Source organism: Rhinolophus sinicus, linkage group LG11, assembly GCF_036562045.2.
Source record: "Rhinolophus sinicus isolate RSC01 linkage group LG11, ASM3656204v1, whole genome shotgun sequence".
Taxonomy (NCBI): Eukaryota; Metazoa; Chordata; class Mammalia; order Chiroptera; family Rhinolophidae; genus Rhinolophus; species Rhinolophus sinicus.
In genome coordinates this window covers 5259684-5273773 of record NC_133760.1, presented here as the reverse complement: position 1 = coordinate 5273773, position 14090 = coordinate 5259684, and the positions used below count along the sequence as shown (strand labels likewise).

At 51.0% G+C, this 14090-nt stretch overlaps 1 protein-coding gene and 1 long non-coding RNA gene across 2 annotated transcripts; one reads left to right on the top strand and one right to left on the bottom strand.

The window, feature by feature from the left end:
- Window positions 1-47: 47 nt before the first annotated feature.
- LOC141567606 (uncharacterized) lies at window positions 48-4976 on the top strand. Its single transcript, XR_012490398.1, has 3 exons — window positions 48-149; window positions 1316-2311; window positions 2978-4976. It is a non-coding gene; the product is annotated as an uncharacterized LOC141567606 (long non-coding RNA).
- Window positions 3957-12502, bottom strand: NAPSA (napsin A aspartic peptidase). Its single transcript, XM_019741477.2, has 9 exons — window positions 12219-12502; window positions 9429-9543; window positions 9205-9328; window positions 8924-9042; window positions 8355-8554; window positions 6641-6763; window positions 6370-6514; window positions 4465-4563; window positions 3957-4257 (listed from the first exon to the last, which is right to left on the bottom strand). The coding sequence occupies exons 1-9, from the start codon at window positions 12485-12487 to the stop codon at window positions 4066-4068; spliced, it is 1386 nt and encodes a 461-aa protein (XP_019597036.2). The 5' UTR covers window positions 12488-12502; the 3' UTR covers window positions 3957-4065.
- Window positions 12503-14090: the final 1588 nt, after the last annotated feature.

Below are 14090 nucleotides of genomic sequence, written 5' to 3'. Positions count from 1 at the left end.
TGAGAAAGAAATCTGATTAAACTGAAAAAAAGAGGGTGCCGGGCAGAGAAAACGGACAAGTTCAAGCTATTTAAAAAGGCCGTGAGGAGCGGAGCGATGGGCGGGGCTACAATGTGGGACGGACCTAAAGAACAGACAAGTAGAACCTGGTGCGGAAGGACAGATGGAGATGGTGGGATTGGGCTCCTACCATTGCTCGGACAGGGCAGGGCGGATCTTAAGAAGAGGCGGGGTCGAAAAAAGTAGAAACAGCCTTGATTGGGCTGGGAGAGTGAGGGCGGGACTGAACGAGGGCGGGTACTGAAAATGGAGAGTAGAGAGTACTTTCACGCGAAATGGCAGTAGGCTAGACTGAAAGGGAACAGAGCAAGGGGTACAGGGACTGAGACCCAGTGAGAAGGGTCTGAGAGGAGCGAATCCTGGAAACCTGAGAGCGTCTGGGTAGGATTACGGGAGGGGGCGAGGTAGTGAAGGAGCGAGGCCAGGGCTGCAAGCTTAGGCTGATGACACGGGGCTGGACCGGGAAAATAAGTGTCAGGTTGGATGGGGCGGGACTGAGGAAAGTGGGTGGGGTCTACGAATGGTAGAAAAGTCTTGAATGGGCTATGGGAAGGCGAAATTAAGGGAGGAGCGGGGTTTTAAGGGACTTGAAAGCAACCAAGCTAGGCGGGGGCGGGGCAGGGATAAGAAAGGGTAAAGAAGGTAGATGGGAGTGCTAAGGGAATGGTGAGACCTGCAAAGAGTACAAAGCTACCAGGTTGGACGGGGCTGCGGGGGGGAGGACGGGACCTAGAATGAAGAGTCCTGGGGACCAGAGACCCCGGGGAGAGTTCTAAGTGTCAGTCGGGACTTAAGAGGGCGTGGCGAGAACTTCCAACTGATGAGGGAAAGGGAACGAGGTCTAGATAACGGCGGACTGCAGACAGGAGAACAAAAGGATATGTTGAGAACTGGCGAAGAGGGAGCCCTAAGGAAGGCAGAGGGGAAAAACCAAAGCGCCAGGAAGCACAGTCTAGGCTGAAGCAATAGGCGGGGCCAATAGGAAATAGGGCGGGGCTAGATGTCAATCTTGGTGGGAGGGAGAGATGGAGAGTAGGGCAGGGCTAATAGAGGGGCGGGGCCAGAGCTAGGCGGACTGCCCTGGGGCGTTCTTGCCCCGCCCCGTAGGCGGGCCCAGACGCCGGGCGGCAGGGGCCGAGGCGGGGCTAGCGGCTGCGGCGGGAGGAGGCGGTACCTGTGGGAGCCGAGGGGGCGGGTCAGGGGCTGCGGTCTTTTTCCCGCTGCTCAGTCCCTGGCCCGCTGCCTCCCTCTGCAGGTGCGGCGGCTGGTTCATATCGCCTTCCCATCCACCCCTGCTCCCGTCTCTGTGTCTCTTGGTGTCTCTTTTTCTCCCCTTTTTCTGAATATTTGTCCTTCCGTCTCTGCCCTGACTCCTCTGAGACTGGCCCTTTTCTAAGTCTCCACCCTCCCTCTGGGTCGCTGTGCCTTTGTTCTCCGAATCTGTCACCCTCCTGAGTCTTTGCCCCATCTTGTAAGCCTCAGTATTCCCCCCCCCCCCGACCATGTCTGGGTCCTCCCACCCCAGTCTCTTTCTCTTGGTCTCTACCTTTTTGATTTCCTACTCTTTCTGGGCCTCTGTCCCCCTCTCCCTGGGTCTCAGTACCCTCCAGGTCTCTGTCGCTCCTCTTTGCGTGTCTGTCCTATACTCCCCACCCCCCAGGCTTTGTTCCCTCTTTCTCTGAATCTCTGCCCGTTCATCTGGGTCTCTGTCTCCTCCCTCCCTGTGTCTTCCCCCCTCTTCTGTCTCTTCCCTCCTCTCCCCCGTCACTGCCTTTCCTCTTTCTGCCCTTTCTCTTTCTCTTTGCCCGTTCCACGGGTCTTTGTTTCCCCCCCACACCGTCTCTTTCACCGCCTTTTGAGTCTCTGTCCCCCTCTTTCTGGGTCTCTGTCGGTCTTCTTTGAGATTCTGTCCCGCTGTCCATTGGTCTGTCCCTGTGTCTGGATCTCTGTCCCTTTCTCTCAGGCTCCCCCCTCCCACCATCACCCATCACTCCCCTGAATCCCCCATCCTGGCCAAGGCTCCAGGCTGCGTCACTGCAGAGTTGCAGAAGTGGGGCCTGTCCTGCGGACTACGGACGTAGTTTCCCTCACCCCGCAGGCCCCGGGCTTCCCACTGCCTTTGATCCAGTATCCTCGGGCAGTCCTCAAGCCCCCGATAGGACCCAGGAGAGAAGAGAAAAGACATCGGGGCTTCCAACTCCTGTCTGCCTGAATTCTGGTGTACCCCCAAGCAGAAGTCGTGAATCCTGAGGTGAGGGACTGGGCTTGAGTTGAGTGAGGCTCTGGGCAAGTCGGGGATGGAAGCTGGAGCAAGGGTTGGGTAGACATTAGGAGCAGGGAGTAGGGGCTAGGGAAAGGACCCAAGTCAGCCATCCTCCCTTAGCCCCCTCCCCAGCCCAACTATTCTTTTCTGCTTTTGACAGCAGCATCCAGGCACGAGATAAAGTTACCAAATGAGCGTTTTTGCAGAGGTCAGAAGGTGTAGGAGAAAGTGCGGGCTGGGGGGCAGGAAGGGTGAGCAGGGCTGGATAGGGGAGAATAAGGGATGAAATCTGGGATTAGAGACAATGGGAGGCGGAAGGAGGCTGGAAGCAAGGAGTAGCAGGGTGGTCCAGACTTCATCAGGCCCTGGGAAATTGGATGTCGTCACTCCCTCATGGCTCTTCCCAGGCCCCACCAAGGTATGTGGTGGATTTATGAACTTGAATTCTCTACCCTTGTGGCGCGGGTGGGGGGGGGGGTGTACCGGGGGTGGCCTCTGGAGGCATAATGAGGGCTCGGGTTACAGGACACCCAACCCTTTAAACGGGGAAGTAGACTCGATTTTTGCCAAAAGACACCAGGAGGGAGAAGCCAATGTCTGTCCACGTCTTCAGATCCTTACCCCATCCCTCTTTCGCAATCTGTCCTTTTCCAGGTCCTCAAGCACAAAATTCCTGAAAGTCCCAGCTACCACCTCGTCATCCTCCGCTCCCCCTCCTAACTCTCCCTTCCCCATTCCCCAACCCGGGGTCTTTTCTTTCCTGAATTCTAGGCTCTTGTTCCTCCGCTACATTCCTAGCAGTTCCAAATCCAGCAAAGAGAGTCTCCCGGACACTAAAGCTGAACGTGTAGGGACTCTGCCTACGATCCTTGATCCCCCGAGACCCTCCAAATACCTCGGCCCCCAAAAATCATTATTGAGGGGAATCTCTCCGCTGTAATCTCTCTCCCTCACCCCCCGCCTCCAAAATTGGGATTTGGGCTGTTTTACCGCCCCCAGACCCTGAGCCTTCTCCCCCTCCCCTGTACTCACCCCACGTCGAGACGGGGCGGGGATGGGGGAATCCCGGGCTGGCGATAGGGGGAGGGGTGACCCAACCCCGGCTGCTCTGGGCAGCAAAAGGCTGCGGAGGGGCGAGTGACATCATCGTCGGAGGAGGGACAGCACAGCTCCCCCCAAACCGGGGGCTTCAGGCCCCGCCTTTATGGCGCACCCAGGGGTCCCGGAATCCCAAGAGGAGAGAGGAGGAACAGATGAAGTCTACGGGAATGGTATCCCCTCCCCTTAGAACAAGGGATGGAAAACCCTTTACGATTTCAGCCACCCCCAACTGCCACCTGTCGCTGCCGTCGCGACCTGTCGCCTCCCACGCATGTTGTGGCTGCGCCCGCCCCCGGCAGGCCGTAAACACGACCTGAACTACAATGACCGTGATGCTCCACGGTGCCTGGCGCCTTTGATGAGAGGAAATACAGACGAGGGTGTTCATGGGATATGTGGTATAAGACCCTCGCACCAGTGTGAGCCCTGGAAGAAAGGAACGGTACCTTTCTCCTTCCTTTCCTTAACTCCAGGTGCCTGACATTTTTTTTCCAAAAATCACGCGTTTTAAAAAAAAATCGGCCCAGGTAGGTTAAATGGAAATAGTGAATTTTTACTGAGTAGAGGGGCCTCAGTTACCATCCGGTGCGCAGGCGTCTAACCAAGGCGTCAATCAGAAAACTGCGCCTGCGTGGACCACCTCAGTGTCCAGCTCCGCGAGAACGAGTGCGCGCCAGCCCCACTCGGGCACCTTCTTTTATGTTCCCGCGGTCGAAGACCGCCACATAGCTACGCAAGAAGACATCGCCGAGAATCCAGAAGGGCCCTTCGGGTGGAGGTATATCCAGGGCCTTGAAGCCGGACAAGCAGAGGCGGACGCCACCCCGAGAAATCTGCAAAGTGACATGCCAGGCCTCTGGGTGTCACGCCCACCGACCCCGCCTCTTCTCTGGGAGCCAAAGCTTCGGCCCGCCCACTACCCGGGGTACACGAAATGTTTCTGTTGCTGCTACTCGGTCCTTGTGAGGTCTCACTCCTAGCTCCACCCTCTCAAACCCAACTTACCGCGTCACTCTGACGTCATTGTTACGGCTACCTACCTGGATGACATAGTCCTGGGCCGTCAGGTTAAACCAGGCGCCTCCAAGGTTGAAGGAGACTGGGGGAAGCGTTGTGATTATCGAGCACTGGAAGAAATACTGAGGCAGAAAAGGAACAAGTGGAGATGAGGGATTCCTGCTCTGCTCACATTCCTTCCGTGGCTGCCCAGTTCCATACATATACTGGGCAGTTACGTATTCAGAGCCTTATGTGGTCAGGCCCTGCTGCCTTCTCTAGCCTTACCATCTCCTCCTTCATGCTATATAACTGTTGCCACTTACCCTAGGCTCCCATTTGAACAAACGCTCTTTTCCTCTAATTGTACACCCACAGGTGTATTTAATTTGTCTTACACTGTGTCTAAAATGTTTTAAAAATTAGTTACCAACTGTATATCATGGTGGTACTGGTTGTATCCTGTGGCGTTTGCTGCTGTGCAACCTTACAAAGTTACTTAACCTCTGTGTGCCTTCATTTCCAATCTGAAAATATAGATGATAATAATACCTCATAGGAATGTTGTGTGAGAAATAATTAGCTTAGAAGAATGCCTGACACATGGTGCTATTATTATTTACAAACAAGAGCTTTCAAATAATGTTTTCAGGTTTCTCCAACAAACCTGGCTTTCCTTACATGACAATACTTGGCTGGAACTGAGTAGTTGAGAGCTGCGCTTTTTAGATTAATGAGGCATGTGCTCTCCAGTTTCCCTCAACTCCCACCACTCCCAAGTACCTAACAATATATTAGGTTGATGCAAAAGTAATTGCGGTTTAAAAGGTTAAAAATAATTGCGAAAACCACAATTACTTTTGCACCAACCTAATAATATAAGGCTATTATTCATAGCCCAAGAAGTTTATCTTCTTTAAAAACCAGTATTAATGACCTTGTTTGGAAAGAAAGGAATGGTGAGAACAAGGTTGAATGAGTGTATATCAGTTGACAGGAGAGGTAACAGCAACAACAGGCATCAAAGCATTGTTCCAAGCACCTTAAGTGAATTAATTGTTTCAGTCCTCACAACGTACCTAAGAGGTGAGTGTCAGTCACCCTATTTTGAGGCCAAGGAAACTTAAGTGACTTGTCCAAGACAACACAGCCAGTAAATAGCAGACCCGGATTCTAACCTGAGTAACCCATGCCCATAACCACTATGCTCTGCCTGGTTTCCTTGGCTCCTACAAGGCTACATATATGTCCTAGACACTTGACTTGGAACCTCAGGAACTGAGTTTTCTCCACCCTTCCAAGTGCCAAAGTGCGCCATGATGGAGTAGCAGAAATTCAGATCCAGAAGGACCTTGCCCCTGCCTGGACACTGCAGGACCTCCTGAGGTAGAAGTGGGTGGGCAGCTCTTACACTGCACTGCACCCCACTCCATGCTTGAAATACGCTTGTGTGGCTTCTGTGAGCCTACACTCTCCAGGTGCTCCTCTCTGCCTCTGGCTGTTCCTGCCCTGTCTCCAGTTTCAGTCCATGTGGGTGTTCCCCAAAGCTGTTCCTGGGACCTCCTCTCTCCCAGGGAGGGCTCCCCTCCTCCATGGCTGTGATTACTGTCTTAAGGGCTGACAGCCCCTAAATATGATGTCTGAGCTTCTCCCACGCCTCCCCAGACATCCCCAGGTCTCAGCCTAACTCCCATCCAGTCCTGAATAAACCTGCGTCATCATCTCCTCCCATCCACTGAGTCATTTAGACTAGACACTTGGGAGGTGTCCTTGCTTCCTTCCACTTGCCCGCCCCCCCGCCTGTCACTCACAAGGTACAGTACCTTGTGCCCTGGGATACCTCCTGGCCACCTGATTCCCACCCTCGGGCCCCAGCATCCTGCTCGGTGTCTACCATCAAATCCCAATCAGCCTGCCCAGCCCACACCCACCAGACACCAGGTCCTCACCTCCCCCAGCAGCAGGGGGAATGCCCCAATGGCTGCCTGCAGGGCCTGGATCTCCTCAGTGGGTCCCGTGATGAGAGTTGTGCCTGTGTCCAGAATGGCAGCACAGCCCTGAGCACAAAGAGTCAGCCCTGTGCCCACCTTTACGCTGTGAAGTGGAATGGGATGGTCATTAGAGCCAAGAGTCCAGATCCCCAGTTCCCTTCCCCTGAGAAAACGCTGGAGGTCAATCTCCAGCCCACTCCTCCCAGAACTAGGAGGCTGGGTCCCTCACCGTTCCATGTGGACCTGCCAGTAGGCAGGGACGGTGACTGGCACGTAGGTGAGGGGTGGGATGTAGTGTGCTGGGTCTGAGCCACCCAGAATCAGCTCTCCTCCATCAACCACTTCAGGGTCCCTGCAGAGATAGAGTGCTGTCAGTGTCACCAGAGTTTCCCCTGCCAGCCCAGGAGTGACCAAGGAAGGGACTTCCTGCCAGTGCAGTGGTTTCTGTGTTCTAGATGGAGTAGTGAGATGCAGGCAGGACACAGATGTTGGGACTGGAAGCAAGGCAAGAAGTAAAGAAATGAGGCTTTCCTGGCAGGATTAGGAGTTTAGGGTCTTGAGGACTTTCTGGAGTGGGGGTGGGACTTCCTGATTTGGCTGTGGAAGTTAGAACTTCTCCTGGGGGATATATTTTTTTTTTTTTAGATTTTATTGGGGAAGGGGAACAGGACTTTATTGGGGAACAGTGCGTATTTCCAGGACTTCTTTCCAAGTCAAGTTGTTGTCCTTTCAATCTTAGTTGTGGAGGGCGCAGCCCAGCTCCAGGTCCAGTTGCCATTACTAGTTGCAGGGGGTGCAGCCCACCATCCCCTGCCGGAGTTGAACCGGCGGCAACCTTGTGGTTGAGAGCCCACGCTCCAACAAACTAAGCCATCCGGGAGCTCAGCGGCAGCTCAGCACAAGGTACCATGTTCAATTTTAGTTGCAGGGGGCGCTGCCCACCATCCCTTGCGGGAGTCGAACTGGAAACCTTGTGATTGAGAAGATGCGCTCCAACCAACTGAGTCATTCGGGAGCTCAGCCGCAGCTCAACTCAAGGTGCCGTGTGTGTTCAATCTTATTTGCTGGGGGCACTGCCCACCATCCCTTGCGGGACTCGAAGAATCGAACTGGCAACCTTGTGGTTGAGAGCCCACTGGTTCATGTGGGAATTGAACCGGCAGCCTTCGGAGTTAGGAGCACGGAGCTCTAACCACCTGAGCCACCGGGCCGGCCCCTGGGGGAGATTTTTAAGTGGAGCACTGTGGTTCCTGAATTGGCTCTGGAACGTGTGATAGTATGGAAGTGGGGTGACTTCCTGGTGGATGGGGAGACATTTTGAATTACATGTCTTGAGATTCAGAGGCAATAGACTTCCTGACTTGGCTGAGAGTGATGGAAACGGGGTGGGACTTCCTGCATAGGTTAGACATCAGAATAACTGAATGGGCATAGGATTTTCTGTTTGTGGGGAATGGACCTCTGGGAGGGGAGGTGGAGACTTCCTGGAAGGTGCTGGGACTTTCTGAGCATAAGGTTGAGCTTCCTAAAAGGAAAGTGGGACTTCTTGGATTAAAATGGGCAATTCTTGACTTCTTGTGTGCGTTCTAAAATGGAATTTGGGCTTTCTTTATGTGAAGAGGGGGTTCTTAAATTGAGTATTTGATTGGATAGGGCATTGAATTTCCTGGTTTGAGTTGGAAACATGGAGCATTTTAACTGATGTTGAGTTTAGTACATCTTAAAGATGTTGCTTAGTGAATGGGACTTCTGAATAGGCTTCAGGTGTTTCTTATATTGGAAAGGTGAACTTCCTGTGTTGGGTGGATGACTTCCTAACTGGAGAGTAGCTCAGTGACTTCCTGAATGGAGGGTGGAACTTCCTTTATTGGGGCTTCCTGAAGGCAGGCAGAACTTCCCCCTTGGGGCTAGGAGTCATAGGAAGGTAGACCCTCCCCAATTACCTGTTGAGATAGAAGGAGAAGACAGGTTTATCCAGTAGACCCTGGTCAACCAGTGCATCCAGTGGGGGCCGAACTTCTTCCACAGCCAGAATGGGAAAACCAAGGCCCAATATCCCATCGAAGTGAGCAAAAATGAAGACCAGGCTGGGCTCCCACAGAGCCTCCCCAAAAGTCACTGATGCACCCGTGAGTCCTCCAATCTAGGGGAAGATTCAAATGGGGCAAGTTACTTCTGGAAGGACACTTCCTACATGTCCCTGAGAACTCCCCAACCAAGGCATGAGTCCCAGGTCTGGGGACATGTGGAAACTACTCCAAGTGCCTAGGAAGCTTTGCCTCCCCACTGAAGCCCACCCCTTTACCTAGGAAGCCTGCCTCCAAGCTTGGGAAACCCCGCCTCTGTGTCGGAAGCCCTGCCTCTTTACCCATGAAGCCCCTCCTCCCCACTTAAGAAGCCCCACCCACTTGCCCAGGAAATTCCACCTCCTCAGGCCCCTCCCTAAACCAGATTATCTTAGACGTTGGGGTTCTCCCAGGGTCAAGCCTTCCTGGGGCCGAAGGTTACTCACAGTCAGCTTGTCCTCACTCAGGATGCCGCTTAGCCGCCCAGTTCCATATTGAATAGCAAACTTAGTCCCATTGGGCTTGAAGGAACTAGAAACTTTGGGGTTGAAGCGGTGGTGGAACCCTAGGTCATAAGGTCAGGAAGGTGTCATTAGGGGAGCTGAGTCTCCCCTGTGAGGACATGTCAGAAGAGAAGGGTGCCTCAAAATCCCTTGGGAAACTGAGGCCCAGCCTCCCTTCTTCCTCCACCCCCAATTCAGCCTTATTCTCCCACATGAGAGCTCACAGCAGGGCAGACTGAGGAAGTAGCATCTCTTGGACGGGACCCAGAGATTGGAGGAACCAGTATCAAAGACGACAGAGAAGTTTTGTGGGGGCGTCCCCAGCCCTATTTCCCCATAATATTGGACCTGATGGCAAAATAAAAACAAAACAAAATAGAGAGAGTGTATGTAAATGAAGAGCTTGACTTGAGGGCAGGAGGGTGGAGGCTGTGGGGCTGTGACTCACATTCATGAAAGTGGAGAGAGGCACAAAGGTGGGCTTGCCTCCAGGGGGTGGGGTCCCCCATGCCCTCAGTGGGTTCAGGGTCCTGTGTCCAGTGTAGACTCGGCGAAGAGGGATCCTGTGGGGAGGAAGATACTGACAGCTGGGAAGCTACCCTTCTGGAGACACTATCAGACTTTCCCAAATAGAATGGAATGACAAAGCAAATATCTTCATGGCCCTACGTGCAATAACAGTCATTACAGGAAACCCTACAATAACAAGCTCCCAGGAAACGCTACTAAACGCCATGATGACAAATTTCCCCAAGACTGTACAAGAGCAAACCATCCAAAACAGACTTTCCCCAAAACCTTTCAATAAGAGATATTCCAAAGAACATAAAATGAGCCATTCCCAGGGAATGGACACTCACAACGTTTTCTAAAGACCCTAACATAAAACCAGCCTTTGCAAAAACCCTTGCATGCTTCACTTCATGATTTTGGAGAATATTTCTCCCACCATTGGGGGGGAAATGTAAGCACCATATCCTAATTTCACTACAATAAAATACATTCCAGATATATTCATGACTTAATGTGAAAATAAAATTGTAAGAGCACTGGAAGGAAATGAAGTGTTTAAATACCTCTGAGAAGAGGAAGCCTTTTCTAAGCATGATACCAAGATGAGAAATCATGGGGGGAATATTGATGAGTGTGACTCTCAAATTTTAAACCTCAAAAAAAATAAAGCTAGGGGAAACAATTACTAGCTGTATGTCAGAGTTAATATCTCTTATGTACAAAGAGCTTCTACAGATAAATAAGAATAAGACAATAACAGTGTCGGGAGACAATTCTCCATGGGTCTCTTGCATTTCTGCAGAGACATTGACTGCCTTTGTCCAGATGGTCTTGTCAAGGATTTCGTTTAGTGAACAGCCCTGAGAGATAGTGTCCCCCCACCCCGGGCCAAAGGGCAGGCAGGTTTATGATCCATTATAAAAGATTCAAGTTCCCTAAGCTTACAGTTCCTCTCCTGTAATGACCTCACTGCATGTGTAGCTATTGCGCAGCCCTCTTCATTTCACCCTATGGGAACTGAGGGTTCAGAAAAATGACACAAATGGTAATAGTCTGGCTACTACTAATTGCTGGAAGTAGCAAACTATCTTTTGTCTCTGACCTGGGAGTCTTGTGTCTTCTAACTGCCACGAAACTGTGGCAGGCTAACTTCACAGTTCTTGACATTCAGTAGGAAAATGGGCAAAGGACATAAGCAAGTAATTTGGGAAAGAAGTATAAGCAGCTTCTAAACACATGGAAGGAGGATCACCTCAATAGTAATTAACAAAATACAAATGCCAAGAGTGAGAAACCCTGCAGATTGGCAAAAAACTTTGAATACTCACTATTAGCTGGGAGGTGTAGACTTGTAGAAACTTTCTGGAGGACAGTTTGGTAACTATGTGTATCATGGGCCTTAAAATTGTACACACCTTTTAACCCAACTCAATTTCAGAAATCATGGGACAAGCATGCAAAGATACGTGTCTAATTTTGAAAACTGAAGACCACCTAATGTCCTGCATGGGTACAGTTTGGCTCTGCTGTAGAACATGTATAGAATGGATTCCATTCAACCACTAAAAAAGAGAAAGTAACTCTCTGTCAGTGGTTCTGAAACTTTAGCATGAAGCAGATCACCTAGAGCAGGGGTGATGGCAAACTTTTTTGTAAAGGCTTTTCAGGCAGTCTGTCTCTCATGCAGCTGCTCAACTCTGTCAACCTCCTGTGAAAGTAGCCATAGACAACATGTAAATGAATAAGCATGGCTGGGTTTGTTCCATTCAATTTTAGTTGCAAAAACAGGTGTCAGGCTGGATTTCACCCAAGACTGAGTGTTTGCCAACCCCTGACCTAGAGAGCTAGTTAAAATTCAGGAGGCTTAGCTTCTGATTGAGTAGGTCTGGGAGGGAGCCTGTGAACGTACATTTCTAACAAGTTCCCTGGTCCTGCAGATGTTGGTCTGAGGGCGACAAAGAAAATCACTGCTCTTTGCACTGACTTGGGAAATGGCCGTGATCTATTCTGTTCAAACACCAGGCAGCAGACATCATGTGCAGTAACACTTTCCTACCAGCCTGTAGTCACTGCTTGGAGCCCTGCCTCCCACTCACATCTTTGCTCCTCCCCCCCCCCCCCCCAGTCTTTGAGAGCCCCAGGAATGTGAAGTGGGGAAAAGGTTTCCTGGAAGAGTGTGCCCCTTTCCCCCATGGAGAGTTCCAGAGGGTGTGGAGAGGAGAGGAGAGGAAGGGAGAGATTAGGGGGAAGAACAGAGGCCAGATGGGGGGGTCATTGAGGTTCCCCAAACTGGACTTCTTGAGACCTAAACAGTTTGGAAGATGCAAATCTGAGGGAGTCTTAGTTTAACTATTATAGACCTAGGTCTCCAACCTCTGTGTATGTGTGTGGGGGGGTCACATGTCTGGAGCCCCCAGTACCAGATCATCAGAGCTCTGGGTGGGATCCACACGGTCCTCCCAAAAACACATACCGAGAGGAGGGAGATGGGTCCCCAGTGAAGGGTCTTGGGGCTGGAGGATCTTGGACTAAAAAGGCTGGGGTCCTAGGAGATATCAGAGTGGAGCCCTCAGGGGTGAGAACCCAGTATGGAGATGCCGGAACCCAAGAGATAGCAGTCCTGGGGCACCAGGCTTGGGAGTCACTGAGCTGGGGCGCCCCAGACTTGAAGGGCAAGAAGGGGAGAGTCTATCCCAGGTTAAGGGGTGGTGGGGGTCCCCAGTACCGTATAAGCGTGGCCCCGGCGGGCTCCACCGTCAGCAGCGGCAGCAGCAACAGCAGAGGTGACAGAAACATTTCTGGGGACCTGTGTGTGGCCCCAGGCGTCCTGCAGCTTCGTTTCTTCCCCTGAGACTCCACCCTGTGCACCGCCCACCTCCTGGTTTTGGAGGTGACCAGGACCTGAAGTCTTTCAGTGGATGACATCCGTGGCGGGGTGGCGGGGCGAGGGGGGGGGGAAGGGGGTAGTATTTTTCGAGGGTTGCAAAGTGTCATTATCGCGCCTCACTCCTAACTTCGGTGGTCGTGGTGGGGGTGGGGGTCTTCTGTGCCCCTGCCCCATCCTTTAACTACTATCACTTTTACTTGTAACTTTCACTTCACTTTTCTGAGACTCATTTACCACAAGGGTTTTCTTGGGCAAGCGAAGAGATGGGCTGGGTGTTGGTGAAGGGGCGGGGGAAGGGAGAAAGGGTCAGACAAATGCCTTGCGTCCCATATTAAGTGGGATCTCGAGAAGAGGACCCAACTCTTAGTGTTTTATTTGGAAAACACTGAAGCACACACACACAAATAAAAATTGCCCATAGCCCCACTACTATTGAAAAAGCATAAAAATAATTCAGTGTTCGTGTCTCCACCTGCCCCTTCCCGCCCCTTGTCCCCATTAAGCTTCTCAATCATTAACAAGCATCAGAAAACTTAGTTAAAATGCAGATTCCTGGGCACCACCCTCAGAGATTCTGATTCCAAAGGCCTGAGATGAAGCCCAAGTAACTGCATTTTTCAACAAATCCACTGATCATTGGGCCACAAGCATTTCTGAGACACTCTATTCTGTCCTTTTGGTTTTCTAGCTTAGATTTACATACCAATATCAGCAGGCACATTTTTTTTAAATTGGGGAATACTGGGGAACAGTGTGTTTTTCCAGGACCCATCAGCTCCAAGTCAAGTCGTTTTCAATCTAGTTGTGGAGGGTGCAGCTCACTGGCCCATGTGGGACTTCAGCCAGTGACCTTGATGTTATGAGCAACCTGCTCTAACCACTGACCCAACTAGCCGCCCACTGGCGGCTGAGCTCCAAGCTCAAGCTGTTGTTTTCAATCCAGCTGTGGAGGGCGCAGTTCACTGGCCTATTAGGGGATCCACCCGGCAACCTCGTTGTTAAAAGTTCGCGGTCTAACCAACTGAGCCATCTGGCCGCCCCCAGCAGGCACATTTTTTAAAGTAAATAAAAGCTGACTTGATTTATTGATTAGCAACTTTTTTCCCCACTTAACCGTATACCTTGGACTTTGAAAAATTTTACATAACTTCCATATAGTAAAACGCACAAATCTTAAGTGCGGAGCACTATGGCTTTATTTTCCCTGACATTATGAAGATTTTTCAAGCATATAACAAAATTGGAAGAATTATATAGTAAACCCCATGACCCACCACCTCGATTCTGCAATTAACATATTTTCCTGGGCTCTCTTCATTACACATCTGTCTAGCTGTCTGTCTCTCTATCCATCTAGCAACACATTTTTATTATATATACCAGGGGTGCCAAAAAAATGTATACCAGTGGATACTTTGGTCAACGTTGCTCAAGCAGTAGTTCGCCGTAATCAGAAGTGTCTGGACGCTGATGGTAACCGCTTTGAGCACCTCTTGTAATTGCAGAAGTCAAACGTGACTTGTATTCATCTTTTGTTGTTGGTATATATTGAGTATTACAATTTTAATACAGTTTTCCTTTCTGAAAATGTGTATACATTTTTTGGGCACTCTCTGTATTTAGAATGTTTCAGGCATCATATTGTTCACCTCTAAACACTTGCGCATTTAAGGGTGGCCGGGTAGCGCAGTTGGTTAGAGCACGGTGCTC